This window comes from Myxocyprinus asiaticus, chromosome 25 (assembly GCF_019703515.2).
Source record: "Myxocyprinus asiaticus isolate MX2 ecotype Aquarium Trade chromosome 25, UBuf_Myxa_2, whole genome shotgun sequence".
Taxonomy (NCBI): Eukaryota; Metazoa; Chordata; class Actinopteri; order Cypriniformes; family Catostomidae; genus Myxocyprinus; species Myxocyprinus asiaticus.
Window position 1 is genome coordinate 18,362,782 of NC_059368.1, and position 22,794 is coordinate 18,385,575.

General features: G+C 41.6%; 1 protein-coding gene across 1 annotated transcript in view; it reads left to right on the top strand.

The window, feature by feature from the left end:
- Positions 1 to 6,382: 6,382 nt before the first annotated feature.
- Positions 6,383 to 22,794, top strand: part of LOC127415615 (ryanodine receptor 3-like) — a 40,269-nt gene continuing 23,857 nt past the window's right edge. Inside the window, exon 1 of the mRNA XM_051654376.1 lies at positions 6,383 to 6,430. Coding sequence (XP_051510336.1) covers positions 6,383 to 6,430 — 48 coding nt within the window. The remainder of the gene's footprint in view (positions 6,431 to 22,794) is intronic.

The window sequence follows — 22,794 nt, forward strand, 5'->3', positions numbered from 1 at the left end:
TATGTATGCACTGTACAGTTACAGTCAGGACATGTGTGGGTAATAATAAGAATAGTTATTAGTATCTTTCTGCTGGAGCTAAAATAACTTACACTGTAAGTAGCAACTGCCCACAAGCACAACCCGTGTGAGGTCACAGCATGATCGTGTCAGGTCACAAGAGAAAAATATGCATTTTCTGACTAATACCTCTGAATATTAATCCTAATGCTCCACAACATACACCAGAAATATAATAATTTCTATATTTCACATTCACCAAAGCCTATAGTTAGAAATAAGTCATAAACCAAAAGCATACATCATGCAATAACTGAAGAACCATGTAAACAATCAAACGGATAAAGAGTAAGAGACAGAAGGACATAGAAGTTGTAAGGGACTGTTGTAATCTTAAGGACTATGAGGTCACACACCTTTAGTTAGAGAGACGGGGACGGGAGGTATAGTGGATGGAGTCAAACTGAAACTCTGCTCATTAAGAGATGATACACATTCATTATAGGTGCTCTTCTCTGTGGTGCCCAATGGATACTTACCCTCTTGAGTTGAGTGTATTCTGTTATAGTTCTCTTCATTCTCTTCGTTCTCTTCAGACAGGGGCAGAATACGGTACTGCTGCAGGGGCCTCGGTGTGCATGAGAATAGATGGGATAATGGTGGGGACACAGTGCCCAGGCTTGTGGATCTTGGTGAAAGTGTACAGACAGCATCTAAAGAAGGTGAGGATATTGTCTTCATCTCCGATTGAAGGTTTTTTCGGCTGGCTGTTGGAGTTGCAGGGTACTGTTGATGGACAGACATGTGAGAAGTCTCTTGTGCACTGTCGCCTAAAGTTGTGTCAGCCACTACAGGGCAATTGTTCCTGATATGCTCCCAGTCATCATTACACTCCTCAAGTAGGCCATTCTCCTGGTGTGCTCTCTGATTTTGGTTCAATTCTTCATCCAGTGCACAGAGCTCCGATGGAAAGACCTCACCCTGTATGAGCTCCATGTCGTCGGTGGGCAAATGACTGTCATGCAGTGATGCTGCATTCAATGATGAACAGTCTGAACTGGCACAAATGACTTGGTGAATGATGTTCTCCACCTCACTTATCTTAGCTCTCACTCTGGACACACCTTCCTGCTGCTCCATACCCTCAAGTCCACATTTATCCAGTGGAATCATGTCTCTTGTTTGATACTTCTCTTGAGGGCTATGTTTAGCAGACTGCATCAGGTCCCGTAGATCACTAACTTCATATTGCGTTCCCTCTGAGTTGACCCTAGGATCCCAATCTCTAACCTCTAATCCATTGTCATACTCTGAGAGCTCGCTGGACCGGTCTTGATCTTCCTCAATACTTCTTGAATCCTTGGCAGTTGTAGTATTACTCTCCACATTTTGAGAATTTTGACACTGTTTGGAATCGGTTCTATTGGAGATCACACAGACATCATCTGATGTTTTTAATTCAGTCATAAAATTTTGTGCCCCAGGACATTCAGGCTTGCATTGTCCCTTCTTTGGAGTTTTTAAAACTTTGCGTGAGAGTGGAGAAGTGGTTGAATTTAGCCTTTGTTTGATCTTTGGCATCCTCTCCTCCATATCCAGGGAGTTCATCATCCAACGGTTCTTCAGTTTCCGCCCTCTGGAGGGTGTTTTCGGGCTTTTAGAAGAAGTTCTAAGCTTGTGCTCCAGGTTACTGGTGCAGCACAGACCATCTTCACTTTGATGGTCATTCTGCAACTCCCATTTGTTGGGGAAGTCTGAACTTGTGTTGCCCTGTTGATTTCCCATTACAATCTTGGCTTTGCAATCCACAAACACATCCAACAGGTTCTCCAGTGAGTGAATTTGAAACAGCAGCCCAGTTCTAGCCTCATTTGTCTTATCAAGACCTTTACACTCCGTCACCGATGGTCCAACCTCCTTCATACCACAGATAATTAAAGCCCTCCCATCAAGAACTGCCCTTACCCTCTGGGAGGAGCCCAGATCATCAATGACTGGGAGAAACGTAGTTGTCTGGTTTTTCTCACTGATTGGTTTGTATAGCTGAAGAACAGTGCGGGTGCCCTCTCTTTTTTAGTGATAATCATTGTGAGGGTCCTTCAAGAAATACAATTTAAAAATTCATCATTCCAAATTACACCCAGCATTATATGTGATGTAACATCAGTAATAATGAAGCATTATTTCATCCAACACACAGAATGAGAAAGGCAAGATTTTTCATATGATTTTTATTAACAATTAAACCATGAAATAACAATAAATATAAATATAAATCCATTCACATTGATAATTTAAATAGTAATCTGGAATTTAAACTAGAGTTGAATTCTTACCATCATCCACTGGCAAGTGGCAACTTCAATGATATTCATTCACTAGTCTGTCCCGTAAATATATTCTATGCCAATATGATTATCCCCTTTAACTGTGATTGACAGCTAACTATCCAATTAGCAATGACTCTCCTCCGAACATGCCTCGTCCTAATCCAAATGCTGCTATTCATTGGCCAAAAAATGTAAACAAACAGAAAGGACACAGGACTGTTTTTTGATTGAACGCCCCTTAAATACAGCTGTGAATAAAAATCCTTTCTGTGGGAAAGTAAAAATGGGAAAGTCACTCATCGAAAAAGGTTAAAAATCTTCAGTCGTTTTTCAGGTGAGACAAAAGATAAAATAATATTTCACATTTAAAAATCATTGCGCTTGTAGATACACATCCAGCAGGGGAAAATAATGATCATAATAGAGTGTCACGACAGGCTTCTGGTAGTGCACACAAGCCACAGGGCTGTGGAAGCTGGGCCGCTTCTCGGCAAACAATGATGGATTTGAACAACTGCTATTCAGACTTGGCCGCCAGATAGTGCTGTTGGCCCAAAATACAATCTAGAGCTATGTGTAACCTGATAGTTTTGTCCTGGGGTGTTTTCCAGAAAGCAGGATTAATTTACCGTCACATATACCCTGAACTCTCGGTTGATTTACCCATTCCTTGCTTACTCTGGGTATGTGGGTTCCAGTACACCTGCGCGGGGTTAGTTCACTCAGCCATGAGTTTGAAACTCAGAGTTTGTGCGCGTTCACGGTGAACTCAGAAAGACATTCTCAGAAGATCGCCGAATCTACGAGTCACCATGGAAACAGACGCTTAGAAGAAAGGCGCGCCATATTTCAATGAAGCAGAATATTAAGTTTTAATGACTACAAACGAGCATTATTTCATCTTCACTCGTAATAGCGATAGGAGCTACATTGGTTTAGGACTGAGAGTTTGCTTGACAGAAATGATACTGAATCACTGCGTGAATTTTTAAATTAATAAAAATATAAAGTTTTATCGTCCATATAAAAGCTTAATTCAACAATAATATTAGACCTCTCTCAACTACATTAATGTTTAATAGGTCGACCGTTACGTTATTTGTTTGCACTGAACTTCATTATAAGTATTACCATTCATATTCTATTAATATTATAATAGGCTATATGTTTTATATATTTTTTATTTTAAGATTAATTTTAATGGTATTTACCATGATATATGCATGCTAATTTTATTTTACTGTCAAGTGAACTGAATGTATTTCCTTTATTTTAATACCATTTGATGTACCCAGTTAGGGTTTCTAAAAACTTAGAATCATATCACCTTTAATTTCCCACAGTTGCTGATGGTCTCATTGTATTAATAGACCCTCTTTCAATTGTAGGATCTCCCACAGTTGTCATCATTTTCCATTGATTTAATGTAATGTTTTTTAGTAGGCCACACATGATTATTCATGTGCATTATAAGATGAAGATCTGCTGTAACAGAGGTGGACAGTGATAGGAGTTACATGTCCATTGTGTTCTTTTCTCATTTGATGTGGCATTAAAACTTGTCATGTTGTGTTGTCATGTACAGTGGGGTCCATCTGCCTCCACCAACTTGTTACGGAATTAAATGATGTTGTTTTAATTGATGATCATGTGTCTGACAATACATTATAGATGTTCATGTTCTCAGCATTTGGGAAAAGTAACTCATCTCTTCCTTGTTAATAGGAAGCTGTAAAAAGGTCCCTATTGAAATGCAGAACAAAAATTTAATTTAGAGATGGACCATGTACAGTTTCTGATGGAGTAGAGGAGGCTGAGCATCAGAAAGATACATATTTTCATTGAATCACCTGACCACCAGCTAAATGAGGGCACTGTGGGTGACTCTAAATGACAGCATGTCTCATTTTCAGACAATAGAGTAATGTACAAGTCTGAAAATGTGTCCATTTATATGTAACGTAGACTACATTAATTAGAGTGATAAGAAATAAAATCTCTAATCTGTGGTCTGTGAAATGATCACATATTAGTGAAGAAGAATAACGAGTGATTAATTGCTTAAGCTTTTAATTGACAGACATTACTTACATATTGATACTATGGAACGTCATTTTATAAATAACATTAATATTAATTGACTGAAGGAACTGTAAATAGAATGTGCGTGCTATAATAATTTTATTCTATGAAATTTATAGAATAAAAATGATTTATTAGAAGGGCTAAATATAAATACATAAAGCCCTGTCTTCACAGTGAAGAGGGTGGGGGACTTTCCGATGTGTTCTGCGTTAAAAAATATTACAGTATTAAAACCTTCCCATTAAAAGTTAAAGCACAATGTACACAGTTTTGTTCACTTTTGAATGCAAATCTCCGGTGTGACACTGGAAATGCAGGAGTAAAGAAGATTTGTGAGGTAAAGATTGCAGTTTACCGTAATGTTGCTTTAGAAGTATAATATTGTGCGTAATCGGAACTTTCTCGCCCACCGTTCCGCTATGAAAAGGGCACGCATGCGCTGACAGCCTCTGAAACATACTAACATCTACCTGAAATAAACTAACTGTGGAACATAACCTACTCCGGAGCAGGTTATGTTCAGAGAGTACGTTGCTATGGCTACTAACATACCCTGAAAGTTACCTCCGTATTTGGAACCGAAAGTTGAGGTTATCCGTTAATTTATCCGTAAATTTACCCAGGTATGTCGCATAACCTGCTTTCTGGAATACACCCCTGTCCAATGGCATTAGTAGAAAAGTGTTTGCAAAAACAGGCATAAAATGTATGGTTTAAACATTTCATGTGTTCTACACCTGCGTCTCGCGGTGGCCCAGGAGTGCACAACACAACAAAATTAGCAAAGCAAATAAAGCTGAAAACACAACGAGAATAAACCACAGCACAACGAAATTAAGCCACAACACAACAGAAAAGTCGTAACACAACGGGAATAAACCACAACACAATGTAAATAAGACAAACCCCACCAAAAGTAAGCCACAACAACAGAATTAAAGGAATATTCCAGGTTCAATACATTAAACAGCATTTTTTTTGGTATAATATTGATTACCACAAAAAATAATTTTGACTTGCCTCTCCTTTTCTTTAAAATAAATAAAAAATGTAGGTTACAGTGAGGCACCTACAATGGAAGTGAATGGGGACCAATTTTTGAACATTAAAATACTCACTATTTCAAAAGTGTAGCCACAAGACATGAACAATATGTGTAAATATGATTTTAGTGTGATAAAATCACATTTCTGTGTAAAGTTGTAGCCAATTTAACAACTTCGTTGCCATGACGATGCAATGTCAACAAACTTTAAAACCTTAAAATGACTGTAAAAACGGCTATTTAAACAATAACTCAAATAATACATGAGTTTGAACAGAAGAATTCTTTAAATAAATTATAAGCTTTACATTTCTGCATTTAAACCCTCCAAATATTGGCCACATTCACTTCCATTGTAAGTGCCTCACTGTAACCTCGATTTTTACTACTATAGTTTTTATTTTCTGTTAATTTTGTTGTGTTGTGGCTTAATTTGTTGTGTTGTGTCATATTTACGTCGTTGTGGGTTAATTTCGTTGTGCTGTGGTTTATTTACGTTGTTTTCAACTTTTGTTTGCTTGCTACTTTTTTGTGTTGTGCCACCGTATTTCAGCGATCAAAGAGTTCATTCCATGTTTTATATAGTACTGTAATACTAAAATGTTATTAGATCCAGTGTCTCGTGGTTTTGCTCCCTCACATTTAATAGTACAGTACAGAAGGCCTTTTCCACTCTATTTTAACCCTTATTTTAAAAAGAGCATCGCAAAGATAATACGGATGAGATCGTCCTAGTGCTGGTATTGGGAGTGCGAGCACTTGTGACACTGAGTGACAGCAGCGCGCAGTAGTGTAGTGGGCTTGCCCGCTCTCCCCTATATGGCTTTGGATGAAGCGCTATATCAGCAGGACAGGAGAAGCGCCGCTCCGCTGCCTGCTATCAGTGGTGGCTTTCGGAGTCTAGGCAGGCTCTTCTACAGCCATGGCCGAAGGTGGTGAAGGGGAAGATGAAATTCAGTTCTTACGAACTGTAAGTAAAACATCGCTATTTATTTTGCAAATGAAATCGTTTGGTTTGGTTGGTTTGGTGTCTTGTTGCGCATTCTTGAGGGGTACGGAAAAGACAGCGTAATGCTGAGGCATCAAAAATGTTGTCTCGAATACCGGGGGTTAAAGCAGTTCGCTGCTGGATTTTTCTCAGTGGTCATACTGGTTCGTTTACATTCCTTACGCTTATATTCTAGATTATTAGCTATTCAGAATCAGATTCCCCCCCGGGACTTGACTCAGGTACGCGTTTACGCTCGAGACGCACCTGTAGTCAAAGCTCGTCGATAGGAATTCGCGCAGCATCAGGCAGGTGCAAGGGCAAATAATGTTTCTGTCACTAATTTAAACGAGAGTTTTGATATGTAGCTATAAAAAAATAAAATAAATAAATAAATAAAAAAAATAAAAATGCATGCTTTGTTGTGGTGTTGTGGAGTCACTGTGCGCGCGATTAGTAAATAAATCCAGGTTACGCTCGAGCGCAGTGTTTGTCAAATAATTCCCCAATATTTTTCATTCTGTAAAGAAGTGTCCAGTTTGTATGTTCATAAAGTCCTGTCAGATGCGATTACATTTGACACGATCCCCTCACCTTGTTTAGGACTTTTCTATTTATGTGGTTCGACGCAGATTGGTTACATAGATGCCGTGGCGCATGGCAGTTACCTGTGTAAACGACAGGATAGGACAGGGCACCGTGCCCGTGGTGTGAATTACCGTCACCGTTGTGTTAGTTATGAGAATGTATTGACATGGGGGGTTGTAAATAACAAAAGTTGTTATTTACAATAATTTATAATCAGAAGTGTTTTTAATGAGGCTCTGGCAATGTGCCTGCTGGAAGTGCTGTTGTGACACACAGCATTCAGATGCCAGGAGGCAGCGGCATGTGAATTATCTGATGACATAATTATAGATTATTTATGACATTTCTGATGAGTATTAAGACAAACCAAAGATCAGCAGACACATAATTTTAAATCATATAAGTTTATGTATAGGTAACTTTTGTTGTAGCCTGTTGACTCGATGAACTGAAAACAGTTTATAATTTGTGATTAGTTTCAGGATTAGATTTGTATTTGTATAAGCATAGTTTACATTTTTTTCATCTTTTTAATTTTGCAAATCATTCGCATCTAAGGCAGGTCTGTGACATCTCACTTTGCTGTTAAAGCGCTATAGTGAGAACTCTGGCAGTGAAGGTTACAGTCTCACTACATAGCAGTGCCCAGTAGACATTATGCACCTTGTAGACCTCTGTGAAATGTGCCCTAGTTCAGTCTTCGCTGTTAGGTGGCTGCTCACACTGCACACTAAAATACAGCAGACACATAGTGGGTTTTCTCACTCAAATGACTGTGTCCATTTAGTATGTAACCACCATATGTTCTTCTTTTGATATGTCTATAGTTCTTTGCTTTTGTTGTAGAAAACAGTTCATTGTTATATAATCAGAAAGAAGGCTCAAGTCATGCAATATACTCTTAAAGGGACAGATCACCTAAAAATGAAAATTATCTGATCATTTACTTCCTCATGTCATCCCAGATGTGTATGACTTTCTTTCTACTGCTGAACACAAACAAACATTTTCAGAAGAATATTTCAGCTCTGTAGGTCCATATAATGCAAGTGAATAGTGGACATAACTTTGAAGCTCAAAAAAGCACATAAACGCAGCATAAAATTAATAGTTTATAAAATTAACCAGTAGTTTAATCCATATCTTCAGAAACGATATGATAGGTGTGAGTGAGAAACAGATCGATATATAAGTCCTTTTTACTTAAAGATAACACGTGCCGTGTTGTCGTTCAGACAGTGCATTGTTTGGAAGAAATGCCTTACAACTGCCATTAAAGTCCATCACCCTTGGATTATAAGTAGGAGAAGACCAGGCTGTTCTTAGAAATAAGGAAATCAACAGACCAGTCAGTGAGGGCTTGTCAAGCCCAGGTGTAAACAGGCCGCCCTTGGAAGGCAGAGGAGGTTGTTAACAGGGCGGTTTCAAGACTGAAGCAAGAAGTGATTTTTGGAAGAACCCAATCAGAAAAAGCAGGCCTTGGATGGGGGATGGCTCCCAAACTGTGTTCAGCAGCCTCTAAAAATCAGAAGAAAGTGATTGTAGTGACAGAAGTAACTAAGATGGAAGAGGAAGGGTATATGATTCGAGCAGTCAGCCAGCAGCAGCAAGGGCGCTGGACAGTATGGGAAGGTGCATCTAATACAGCTTTAGGATGGGCTGACCTGTGGAAGATATCCCAGGCCAGGCTAAGTTTTCTAATAAGATTCAACTATGACACTCTTCCAAGCCCTGGAAATTTGTCTCTGTGGTATGGTAAAGAGGAGATTTGTCCCCTCTGCAAGGCCTCAAGAGCAAATTTGCAGCAAATGTTGGCTGGGTGCAAGACCGCCTTGGCACAAGGATGGTACAGGTGGTGGCATGATCAGGTTCTGCGAAAGCTGGCAGAGATCCTTGAGGTGTGTAAAATAAAGGCCAACAAAGGCCATCATGCTCCTCAGAGGAAGTACATTGAGTTTGTTAAAAAGGGAGGTGCCGCACAAACCATGGCACATAGGGAGGAAAGGTCAATCCTGGCACATGGAAATGATTGGTCAATGGTGGTCGACCTTGGCCTGCAGTTAAAATTTCCTTTTGAGATTGCCATTACCACCTTGAGGCCGGACATAGTGTTATGGTCGGCATCAGCTAGGAAAGTCATAATGGTTAAACTTACTTCCGTGGAAAGAGAGACTTGAGAAAGCCTATGAGAGGAAGAAGCTAAAATAAGATGATCTGGCCGCCGAGTGCAGGAAAATGGATGGAGGGCTGCCACTTACCCTGTGGAGGTGGGTGTCGAGGGTTTATTGGAACATCAATACAGCACTTCTTGAAAAACACTGGTATTTTGGATCAGTGTTGAAGAAGTCTCTGAAGGAAATGGCAGAGGAAGCAGAAAAGGGAGCTTCTGGCTTTGGTTAAGAAGGAAGGGTGAAAAGTGGGGTGTGCAGAAGTGAGAAAGTAGGAATAGGGAACAATTACAATATGTAGTGAGGTAGCATGTAGAAGAGGAAAGAGGTGGGGAGGAATTATTGCCGCTGATCCACTCGGTTTCTGGAGAGGGATTGAGTGGGGGAGCAAAACCAGGCTAAGCTAGGCATTGGAGGGAGTGACGCAGTCTCATGTCTTACCTCTCATGTTGCTCTCCTACTTAATCTGTTGAAGAATTGGTTTAAGGCTAGGCACTGCACAGGTGGTAGGCAGAGATTGATAGCTTGTGTTTTGTTCTAACAGAGAAGAGGCCTTGGATGAAGGGTAGGTCTGCTCTGGGGTGGGGGGTGGGGGGGGGGTATTGAACACTGGTTGTATGGTATGTCTCAACGGGAAAGGAGGAATGTCTTGATGGGAAAGCAAGAACGAGAGGCAGTCGAAAGGATCCGGTGTCCAGCTGCAGGGGGTGGCAGGGAGACGTCCTTGACCCCCTGCCCCACCATCAGGAGACGTTCCGGGATTAATGGGACGAAACATCCGTGATAGGTGGCTGATGACCCCGTAACTGGACAACTGAAGGCACCAGCGGAGGTGTGGCAGGCAGTAATGCCCAGCAGGTTTAGACATTTACCTGTGTATCTGAGTTACTATAAATTGTCCTCCCTGCCTAGTAGGTGGTGATATGCCAAAAAAAAAAAAAAAAAAAGAAGAAGAATGTGAAAGTTAAAGTGGAGATTTATAGGAAAAAAGGACATAAATATTAATCTGATGATGAGAGAATTTTTATTTTTGGGTGAACTAGGCTATCCCTTTAAAGGACATAAATAATGGGAATGAATGTGTGGAGTGAAATTTGCTCAGTGGAAAAAACATATGATTTACTGTAAAAGTAAATTCTATAACAAAAATAAAAACTGAAGACGTTTCAACTTTAGTTTCACAGGTTACTCAAACTTGTTAATGTAGGCAAGAAATAGTGTCCAGTTGGCAATGTTGAGTGGTTGATTGAGATTTGACAGAATTGTTTGGACACACTTCTCTAAATCCAGATGTAGAGTTTGCCAGTACAGTAGCACTGGGCTTTTTTGGGGTTTATTTTGTTCTGGAAGCCTTCTGCATTCCAGGGTTTAAATTTAGCCTCTTAAAAGTTAATGCTTCCACCACACATACATACACAGTTCTCAGGCACTAGCCCCATAGGTCATTGCATCAGCTAGTTTAACAAGCCAGACCACTGATGTTTCAACACCATTTTTATTTGCACAGTATCATATTTTAAAGTCAACAACTACCACAACATGTGATAAGATATAAAAAATACTGCAAAGAGATTCTGCAAACCTGGATTAGCATAGCATATTCTCACCTTTACTATCCTTAAATTTACTGAAGACATGTCTTGGTGAGAATTTGAGTAGCACAAAACACACTTTGATGTAAAATGGAATTGTGTTGTTCAATGGGTTGAAGCTTGAATATTTCATTAGCTTACCATCCCTATAAAAACAGCTTCATAGGTCTTCTTAACACCTCTTGCAATTCTTTGAAGAAAAACCATTTGATATTATGTGTTTACATTTTAGAAGCATGTGATTTCTCAAGTTTAATGACTCTCAAAGGAGCAAATCATCACACACTGTAGTTTGGACCCTCCTAGCAACAAATTGTGCACAGCTGTTTACCTGTATTGAAGACATTGTTGGTACTATAGGAGCCGTATGCTGACATATGACAGTTGTTCATGCATCTTGAATTTAATGTTGAGGAACTGCCACACATGGAGCCCCATGTCATAATAGCAGACATGATGCTGCTCTGCATAGAACTGACTGTGGCAGAGATAGGTCATCCATGCATGAAGAGTACAGGGATATTGTTTCTCTCCTGTGTTTAAAAGTGACGTGTGTATAATTTTTTCAGTGTTAAATAGTTTCTCCTATCGCAGTTTAATATGCAGAGACAGCTAGAAGTAAGCCATTTGTAGACTGATTACATGTAATGTAATCACTGTCACTGTGGGGCTATCATAAGCATTGCTCTGTTTGATTTAGCATCCCAACCTGCCTGACATAGCAATATTGGCTCAATCAATGATAGACAGATACAAGTAGAGACAGGGTGGCTGATAAAATGTTGATATACATATTATACGCTGAGATTTAACAAGAATTCTTTTACACCACATTATCAATATTTTATGTAATATCAATGTATTATTATTTTATGCATTATTATTTGACAAAGCTGTTGGTGGACCAGTGACGTGACGGTGATTTTTTTGTCCAAATCTATTAAATTATTTGAAAATACAGTACAAATGCAATTCCCCTTCTGTCGCTCACTCGATGTTGTGTCAATGTAGTGACACTAGGGGACACACTACCCCCCCAGTCCCTTTCTTCCCGGAAGTGCATGACGAGCTGACGAGGTCGTGAAGGGCACCTTTTTCTGCCCGAATCCGATCTCCCAGCTCGTCCGCTCTCACTACCCTCGATGGCGGGGCAGCCCATGGGAATATGGAGGTCCCTCAGGTGGATAAGGCGGTTGCAGTGCACATGTGCCCGCAAAGCGCAGCCACCTGGCGGGATCGCCCGGCACTCCCTTCCAAGGCCTGTAGGACGATGTCGTCTCTGATGGCCAAAGCCTACAACGCCGCTGGTCAGGCCGCCTCTACCCTGCATGCCATGGCCCTCCTGAAAGTACACCAGGCCAAGGCACTAAAGGAACTGCACGTGGGTCAAATCAAATCAAATCAAATCAAATCAAATCACTTTATTGTCACACAGCCATATACACAAGTGCAATGGTGTGTGAAATTCTTGGGTGCAGTTCCGATCAACATAGCAGTCGTGACAGTGATGAGACATATACCAATTTACAATAACATCAAATTAACACAACACAATTTAAAATCTAATATACACATAATTACACACAACACAATATACAAATAATAACATACACTGTACAGTATACAATACGCACTATATAGATACACATTAATCAATAAAATAAAAAATAAAAATATATAAAAAAGTATATATATATATAGAATGTACAGTATTGTACTGTATTGACATTCAGGCTGTCGGTTGATAGTCAGTTGTTAAGAGAGAATATAATATAATAATAATTTATGACAGTCCGGTGTGAGATATAAGAGTAAGGGTAATAAAGTGCAGTGCTGATGTATTTGATCGTGGGAGATCAAGGGTTCAGAAGTCTGATTGCTTGGGGGAAGAAGCTATCATGGAGTCGGCTGGTGCGGGTCCTGATGCTGCGATACCGCCTACCTGATGGTAGCAGTGAGAACAGCCCATGGCTCGGGTGGCTGGAGTCTCTGATGATCCTCCATGCATTTTTTCGCACACCGCCTTGTATATATTTCCTGGAGGGAGGGATGCTCACCTCCGATGATGTGTCTGGCAGTTCGCACCACCCTTTGCAGTGCTTTGCGGTTGTGGGCGGTGCTATTGCCGTACCAGGCGGAGATGCAGCCAGTCAGGATGCTCTCCACAGTGCAGGTGTAGAACCGTGTGAGGATGTGGTGGTTCATTCCAAACTTCCTCAGCCGTCTCAGGAAGAAGAGGCGCTGATGAGCCTTCTTCACAACGACTTCAGTGTGGATGGACCATGTGAGTTCCTCAGTGATGTGGACACCCAGGAACTTGAAACTGCTGACTCTCTCCACTGGTGCTCCATTGATGGTGATGGGGCTGTGTTCTCTGTCTTTTCTTCTGAAGTCCACCACAAGCTCCTTTGTCTTACTGACATTGAGGGAGAGGTTGTGCTCCTGACACCAGTGTGTCAGAGTGTGCACCTCCTCTCTGTAGGCTGTTTCATCATTGTCAGTGATCAGACCTACCACCGTCGTGTCATCAGCAAACTTCATGATGGCATTGGAGCTATGTGTTGCCACACAGTCATGTGTGTACAAGGAATACAGTAGTGGGCTGAGAACACAGCCCTGTGGGGCTCCAGTGTTGAGGGTCAGTGATGAGGAGATGTTGCTGCCTATTCTAACCACCTGGCGTCTGCTTGACAGGAAGTCCAGGATCCAGCTGCACAGCGAGCTGTTTAAGCCCAGAGCCCGGAGTTTCTCATCTAGCTTGGAGGGCACTATGGTGTTGAATGCTGAGCTGTAGTCTACAAACAGCATTCTCACATAAGTGTTCCTTTTTTCCAGGTGGGAGAGAGCAGTGTGTATTGTAGATGCAATGGCATCATCAGTGGAGCGGTTGTTGCGGTAAGCAAACTGCAGTGGGTCAAGAGAGAGAGGCAATACAGAGCAGATGTAATCTCTGATTAGTCTCTCAAAGCATTTGCTGATGATGGGGGTCAGAGCAACAGGACGCCAGTCATTTAAGCAAGTTATTTTTGATTGTTTTGGAACAGGCACAATGGTGGATGTTTTAAAGCATGTGGGGACTACAGACAAAGAGAGGGAAAGGTTGAAAATGTCCGTAAAAACACCAGCCAGCTGGTTCGCGCACGCTCTGATGACGCGGCCCGGAATGCCGTCTGGGCCCGCAGCTTTGTGGATATTCACCTGTCGGAAGGATCGGGTTACATCTGCTACAGAGACGGAGAGTGAACTAACCTCTGTAGCTTCAGCCGCGAGAGCTCTCTCTGCGAGGGCGGTGTTATTTCCCTCGAAACGAGCATAAAAATATTTAGCTCATCCGGTAGAGAGGCAGCGGTGTTTATGGCAGAGTTTTTATTCCCTTTAAAGTCCGTGATGATGTTAATTCCCTGCCACATGCTTCTAGAGTTGGTGGTGTTAAACTGTCCTTCAATCTTGCTCCTGTACTGGCGTTTTACGGTTCTGATTGTTTACGGCTTGTTTATGCTCCTCCGCGTTCCCGGAATTAAAAGCGGAGGTCCGCACATTAAGTGCCGCACGAACATCGCTATTAATCCATGGTTTCTGATTCGGATAGATCCGTATTGTTCTGGTTGGAACGACGTCCTCTATGCACGTTCTGATGAAACACATTACGCTATCAGCGTAAAGCTCGATGTCGTCATCAGAGGCGGACCGGAACATCTCCCAGTCCGTGTGATCAAAACAGTCTTGTAGCATAGAGTCTGATTGGTCCGACCAGCACTGGATCGTTCTGAGGGTGGGTGCTTCCTGTTTCAATTTCTGCCTGTGAGCGGGCAGAAGCAGAAATGCCGCTGGTCAGGCCGCCTCTATCCTGCATGCCATGGCCCTCCTGAAAGTACACCAGGCCAAGGCACTAAAGGAACTGCACGTGGGTAGTCCCGATGTGATGCAGGAGCTGTGCTCGGTGACCGACCTCACCCTCCGGGCGACGAAGGTCACAGCTCGAGCACTCGGGCAGGCGATGTCCACCCTTGTGGTCCAGGAACGCCCTTGGCGACACCCAATACCTTCGTGAGATTTTACAATCTCCGGGTTGAGCCGGTTTCGTCCCGTGTTCTGTCAGGTACAAACAGGTACGTTCAGGAATACGGACAGCTGGCCAGGTGTATCGCTTGCATATAGCGCCTTTCCCCTCCAAAGAGGTGAAGATGTGCGCTTCTTTTCTGATGTGAGTTCACGAACCCGTGAACCCTGGATGTCCTTTCTCCCTAACCCTGTGGCTGGTGAATTCAGCGGAGGAATTCACAGCGGGAACCAGTACGTGTGCTAATATGCCCTTACTGAGGTAGGTGCTCCACAGGTGCCGGTTTTCCGGTAACCCCCTGTGATGTATTTTCTGCAGTACGGTCTCCCTGTCAGCAGACCTGCGTCTCCCTTTGACAGATCCCTCTCTGTCCCGGTCGCCGTGTTTGTAGAGCTCCTCCCCTTTGAGGCAGGACCTACCACCGCGCCTCTTCCATGTGCGGCTCTGAGCCCACATGAGGTGCTTGCCACATGTTGCCTCCCCTTCGGGCAGGATGTGGTCTCTGCGGGGTCTTTTCCCCCTGAAAGAATAGGATAGGAAAAGAACACCTTCCCCGGCGCTTATATTGAGTGTTAAAATGGCCCCAGCCGAATAACTCAATACTCTGTGGAGAGAAAACATAGAGAGAAAAGGCCGCAGCTGGCGCGGACTGCTCCCATACTAGATACGTCTCAACCACCCCCCCCCCCCCAAGGGATGTGGGGAACTATACAACACTTTTTGGGGCATTGAGGGAGGGTGCGTGCAGACCGGTGCACCTGCTACTACGCACGCAGCAGCTTGCTTGCACCTGCACCGGCAGTCAACGTAACACGGTTTAGCTAGTTGTGGTGTTTCGTATAGGGACCCCTAGTGTCACTACATCGACACAATGTCGAGTGAGTGACAGAAGGGTAACGTCTCGGTTACTGTCGTAAGCTCCGTTCCCTGATGGAGGGAATGAGAGGTTGTGCCCCCCCTGCCACAACTGCCGGGACCCTGTCTCGGCTCCTCAGCACAAAACCTGAATGAGTGGTTGCGAGCCAATTCCTTTTATACCCATATGTCTGGGGGAGTGGCATGCAAATTCCACTTGCCAATTCTCATTGGCCTTTTCTCAAAGATCTGAGGTGTTTGGGGCTCCCAAGGGCAACCCCTAGTGTGTCTCCTAGTGTCACTACATCGACACAACGTCTCGTTCCCTCCATCAGGGAACGGAGGTTACGACAGTAACCGAGACGTTCTCACAAAACAATTACTTGAATAAACCTATTCTATGATGAACATGTTTTCAAATACTGAGCTCAAAGACATTTTGATATTTTTTCTGGGTCTTAAAGTAAAAAATATCATGTGGTGTAACCGTCCAGCACAAAAAAATGAACAACAACAAAAAAGTTTCATTAAAAGCTGAAATTCTAAAAAAAAAGGAACCTTGGTATGAGTAGTGTATAAAAATCTTTTAATATTATTATAAAAAAATATATATTTTAAAATATGTTTATCTGAAAAACTTTTATCTTGTTTATCTGAGTGTAATACTCATATAGGTAGCAATTTCTGTCTTATAACAAAGGACCCTTTTGACCCTGTTTGTAAAGTTATAAAAAAAAATCTTTATTTTGTCATATCATTAAATATCAATATTTTGACATTTTTATAAAAGGCACATTTTGTTTAATATCTTGATATTCGTGACTCAAAAATTCATGATATTTGTAAAAATATTTTTCATGTTGAAAAATAAGTTTGAAAACCATTTTTAAATTAATGATTAAGTTGCGTACACTCTCATGTAGGGGAGATTTTAAAGCTTTTTTTTTTTTTTTTGCTTATCCACTCTATTCCAACATCACGAGGCAGTGCTGAGTGTTGATAGCTTCCTGATGCTAATGAGAGGCGCACATGTAAAAGGTAAACCACAGAGCTTTGGGCCAGAGCTGAAACCTGCAGTGTATGTGTATTGACTGTGTGCCCCTCTGTGGTCTGAATCAGGCTGCTGATGAGTTATTTGTCTGCCCTTTATAAGCTTCATGTGGTAGCCTTGGCTAATTGAGCTTCCTTCAGATAAATTAAACAGAGACTTGATGTCACTGCTCTTGTTGTGCCCTCTGGCATTGGTTTGTCCCAAAAAGATACAAGCCATCTGTGCTGAAGGACAACTGTTCAGACTTAAGTGTGTTTGTGTATTTTTCCTGAGTGTTTGTAAAGCAAGTTTAGTGGATAATTTGTCTGACAGATCTACATTACAGACTGATATACTACATGACCAAAAGTATGTGGACACACAAACACCACAACGATATGTGCTTGCTGAACATTTAATTTAATAAACATTGACATTGAAGGATTAGTTCACCCAAAAATGAAAATGTTATTATAATTTACTTCCAAATAATTTCCAAACCCATATGACTTTTTATGCGGAACACAAAAAACTAAGACTTGGAATATGATGCATGAGCCACTGGGACTACTTTTGGGTGCTTTTTTAAGCTTTGAAGTGAGTAAAACTCAACTGCTAATTATTGTTTAAACAGACCGGCTTTGCTTCTATAACGGTTTCAACTCTTTTTGGAAGGCTTTCCACTAGCTGTTGGAACATGGCTGTGGGAATTTGCTCCCATTTAGACTCAAGAGCATCAGTGAGGTCATGCAATCATTTTGGGTGATGAGACTTAGTTGGCAGTCTGCGTTGCAATTCATCCATCAAAAGTGTTTCAAAGGTGTTCAGAAAATCTTCCACACCAGACTCGGTAAGCAATTTCTTTATAGACCTCGCTTTGTGAGGTGCCACGTGAGTTCTTAGGTATGCCCCATTTTAATGTAGGCTAAATGTTTGTCTTAGAAGATTGTTTGGTGGTATTCTTTTATGCATCTGTTTGTAATAGGTGTGGCTGAAATAGCCATACCCTATTTCATGTATATATAAATATAGGTTGACTTCTTTAAGCTCATTAACTTCAAGCAATTAGCTATACCAAGATTATGCAGGCACCAAGGAATTCTCAGCAAAGTGCAACATATCTATCATAGCTTTTGCTTGTCTAACACACAGGCCTCATAGCACCAAGGCAGCCCTGGGGGCCCACGGAGCAGACAGCTTACTCAAGAGCACAACAGTACTGGTCAGAGGAAGTACTGCAAGCAAGATTTAAACCTGACAATTGCTCCTGCAGCCCAACAAGTTGATGAACAGAGTATTAAGGCCTTCTACCTTGACCAAACCCCATCTGATGCATCAGTATTTTATCCACATCCACAGATATCTCTGTCACCCGGGAGCCTGTCTGAATTAATTTGTTAGTGTAGATGGAGGTCACTCAGGCATGCATGCAAGCCATTTTTGATTGTGTGAATTTCTTCAATACAAAGTAAGCCTAGACTGCAGAGTAATACAATTTGTAGTTTTGGCTGGAGTGGAAGCCATAATACTACTATAATTGTCTGTCAACCTCTCTCTCTCTCTCTCTCTCTCTCTCTCTCTCTCACACACACACACACACACACACCCTTAAGTTTGTCTCCTCGACTCGACTGCATTTTTAGCAGCGCTCTCAGACTTCTTTTAAGACACCACAGCATGGCCTCTGCTGGTGTACCTCAAGGAGTCAAAAAGGAAACGTCTCTGTAAGGATGCTTGACAGAACTGGTGAAATAGCTTTTGCATTTTTAATGCATTTTCTCTGGATGCCTTTGCGCTGTGGAATACCTTTTCTGTGGGATCATCTTGTGTGAAAGATGTTAGCTTTCAAGAGTCTCATCACCAGCAGAGATGGTCTATATCAAAGAAGAGTGTCACTTACAGTTTTAGGAGTGTATAAAAGTGTGTTGCTGTATATGTGTGATTACCTCAGCCAGAGAATAGGAAGTGAATAAAACCCTTTAACTGCATTGTGTTAAACCAAAGTCATTCTAGTAAGTCAGTCCACTGTCGGCCATCTTTGGAATGCTCTCGGGAGGCTATTTCCAGTCATGCAAGTGGAGCTCCTTGAATGGGGGAACACTGAAATCTCAAAAATGGTTGGTCAAGATTAAACAGTGGTGATTTCTCAGGGCCAGCAAAGCCTTCTCTGCTGGTGTAACATGCCTAATAAATAAATATTTTGTCATCCTTTAATTCCCATTGACCTTTTTGCTTATATATTTTCAATTACTTTCCACTCCTAATTAATCTACAAATGAACAGCAAAAAACAAAAAAATTATCCAATCAGAATTTATTCCTCGATGCTTACAAGCAAAGTGTGACAACTGTTTCACAAATCGCATACCCGAAGCCATACACCTTAGCCGAAGCAATGCGTGAGTCTGAGCTCCACCCTGTCAGGCCTTCAGAATTTCCACAGAATCCCCCAACAGTGTAAGTGAATAGGCATCTAAAGTCAGATTGTCATATTCATCAGCCAGTCAGATTAATTTATTTGTTCTTGTGGGTGTGGTCTTTAGGGTATGTCCCAGTCCAGGCCTTCTAGCTGGCCTTGAGTGACGCAATCACGCTTTAAGTGATGTACGTAATTTGAAAGCGAAGAGCACGAGATCTTGTTGACGAGTTGGCTGTCATCACTGCTGTCATCACCATTGAGAAAGAGATCTTTATGAATTTAAAAACCTGAGATGTTCTGCATGATCGTGTGATTGATTAATTAAACAGGAAATGAGGACTTATTTTAACTTCAAGCAAATTGGTAAGTGCTTTTTGAATTGTTATAGCAACATCAGGAGTTTTCTAGGTGTAAATTAGGCTGCTTGAGCATTCCGTGTCAGATCAAGTTTTGAAAAATTACCGTGTACCCTGACGAAACAAAATTTAAATCACAAATATTATTAGAGAGCTTTTTCTTGGTATTAGACCTCCTTGGTTCTGGCTTTCGTGTGTGGACGTGTTTTTAAAATGTCAATTGGTATTATTAGTTGACTGCCACGTAATGTATGATAGGCACATGGCGTCTTATTCATTGTGAAACTGTGTTTTCTTAATGGCATGAATCACACTGAAGGCCTAGACTTAAAATGCACGGACCGCGGCTGCGATCAAATAACATTTCAAATCAGCAATTAAATTTGATAGTATTGGAATCATAAATTGTGCTTCTTTACCTCATATTACACTAAAACACAATTATTCTGGTTTGTATAGCTAATGCGCATGTGCATTAGCGAGTTGATTGACAGGTGATGTCTGTATCTAAAAGGTGATTGGCTCTTTTACCTGTAAGGCGGGACTTCCTTTCTACATCCGTTGACCGTTGGGTGCTAGAGCATCTTGGTTGGGCATTCCAATTTCTCACATTCATTTAAATAGAAGTGGCCCATCTCTGCTAAATAATCTCTGGTTAAACACACTGGGGGAAATTTACTAAACACCTTTTATTTATTCACTAACCACCCACAATCCAGTTTAAACAGATGCTAAATAAATTGAAATTGCACTGCTTTGCCTGTATTTCAATTAAAGGAACAGTTCACCCAAAAATTATAATTCTCTCATCATTTACTCACCCTCATATCTTCTCAAACTCGTATGATTTTCTTTCTTGTGCGGAACACGAACAAAGATTTTTTTAAAGAATGTATAATGTGTATTTACCCACCACTGGCGATTTCTGCCTGCATCTGGCAGGTTGGCAGGTTGAGTTTTTTTGGTGAACTATTCCTTTAAGACAATGTCATTCTTTTCAGTGCAAACAGTCCTTCTTTTCTATATAAATTAGCCTTATTATAAGTCCTTGAAGGCACTTGCGCCATTTTAAAAGACTGATTCAGGTGTCTGGATTGCAGTGGTGGAGTGATGCTGTACAGTCCCAGTAAAGTGTGCCGAATTACTGTAGTCTGCTGCATCCTCCACAACCGAGCACTCAGAACTGACCCACATAATCAGAAACTGCTCCCTGCCAATTGCGTTCAGCTCAAAATTTTAAGCTTGTTTTGCTGTTACCTGATTTTTATAATTATGAATTAGGTGCTAACACAATGTGCAAATAAACCACACTATAATTTTTTGTGAATTACCCCTACTCCATTTTAAATTAATTTATAACCTATTTAAAATATTTCTGTAAATATATTTGTTTGGAGTGTGAAGATAAGATAAATTATGGACTTTTGCATGGAGCACAGTGCCTTTACATTATTTCATCTTTCTCATGCTTGTCTCTCAGTTCAAGGAGAACATATTTCTCCCATGGAGCATTATGTATTGAAGGACCCTACATTTTAGCTGGATACAGATATAGTGGTAGTGGTGTAGTGGGCTAAAGCATGTAACTGGTAATCAGAAGGTTGCTGGTTCGATCCCCACAGCCACCACCATGCTCCAGGTTGCTCCAGGGGTATTGTCCCTGTAATAAGTACACTGTAAGTCGCTTTGGATAAAAGCATCTGCCAAACACATAAATTAAATCAAATCACTTTTATTGTCACACAACCATATACACAAGTGCAATAGTGTGTGAAATTCTTGGGTGCAGTTCCGAGCAACATAGCAGTCACGACAGTGATGAGACATATACCAATCTACAATAAACATCAAATTTACACAACACAATTTAAAATCTAATATACACATAATTACACACAACACAATATACAAATAATAACATACAATGTACATTATACAATACACACAATATAGAATACACATTATACAATAAAATAAAAATGGTATATATAGTATATATAAAATGTACAGTAGGTTGTATTGTACTGTATTGACATTCAGGCTGTCGGTTGATAGTCAGTTGACAGTGTGATGTTAAGAGAATATAATTTATGACAGTCCAGTGTGAGATAATAAGATTAATAAAGTGCAGTGCTGATGTATATTGATCGTGAGAGATCAAGAGTTCAAAAGTCTGATTGCTTGGGAGAAGAAGCTGTCATGAAGTCTGCTGGTGCGAGTCCTGATACTGCGATACTGCCTGCCTGATGGTAGCAGTGAGAGCAGCCCATGGCTCGGGTGGCTGGAGTCTCTGATGATCCTCCGAGCTTTTTTCACACACCGCCTGGTGTATATGTCCTGGAGAGAGGAAAGCTCACCTCTGATGATGTGTCTGGCAGTTTGCACCACCCTTTGCAGGGCTTTGCGGTTGTGGGCGGTGCTATTGCTGTACCAGGCAGAGATGCAGCCAGTCAGAATACTCTCTACAGTGCTGGTGTAGAACCGTGTGAGCATGTGGCGGTTCATTCCAAACTTCCTCAGCCGTCTCAGGAAGAAGAGGCGCTGATGAGCCTTCTTCACAACGGCCTCAGTGTGGACAGACCATGTGAGTTCCTCAGTGATGTGGACACCCAGGAGCTTGAAACTGCTGACTCTCTCCACTGGTGCTCTATTGATGGTGATGGGGCTGTGTTCTCTTTCTCTTCTCCTGAAGTCCACCACAAGCTCCTTTGTCTTATTGACATTAAGGGAGAGGTTGTGCTCCTGACACCAGCGTGTCAGAGTGTGCACCTCATCTCTGTAGGCTGTTTCATCATTGTCAATGATCAGACCTACCACCGTCATATCATCAGCAAACTTAATGATGGCATTGGAGCTGTGTGTTGCCACACAGTCGTGTGTACAGGGAATACAGGAGTGGGCTACGAACACAGCCCTGTGGGGCTCCAGTGTTGAGGGTCAGTGATGAGGAGATGTTACTGCCCATTCTAACCACCTGGCGTCTGCTTGACAGGAAGTCCAGGATCCAGCTGCACAGCATGCTGTTTAAGCCCAGAGCCCGGAGTTTCTCATCAAGCATGGAGGGCACTATGGTGTTCAATGCTGAGCTGCAGTCTACAAAAAGCATTCTCACATAAGTGTTCCTTTTTTCCAGGTGGGAGAGAGCAGTGTGTATTGTAGATGCAATGGCATCATCAGTGGAGCGGTTGTTGCGGCAAGCAAACTGCAATGAGTCCAGTGATGGAGGCAGCACAGAGCAGATGTAATCTCTGATTGGTCTCTCAAAGCATTTGCTGATGA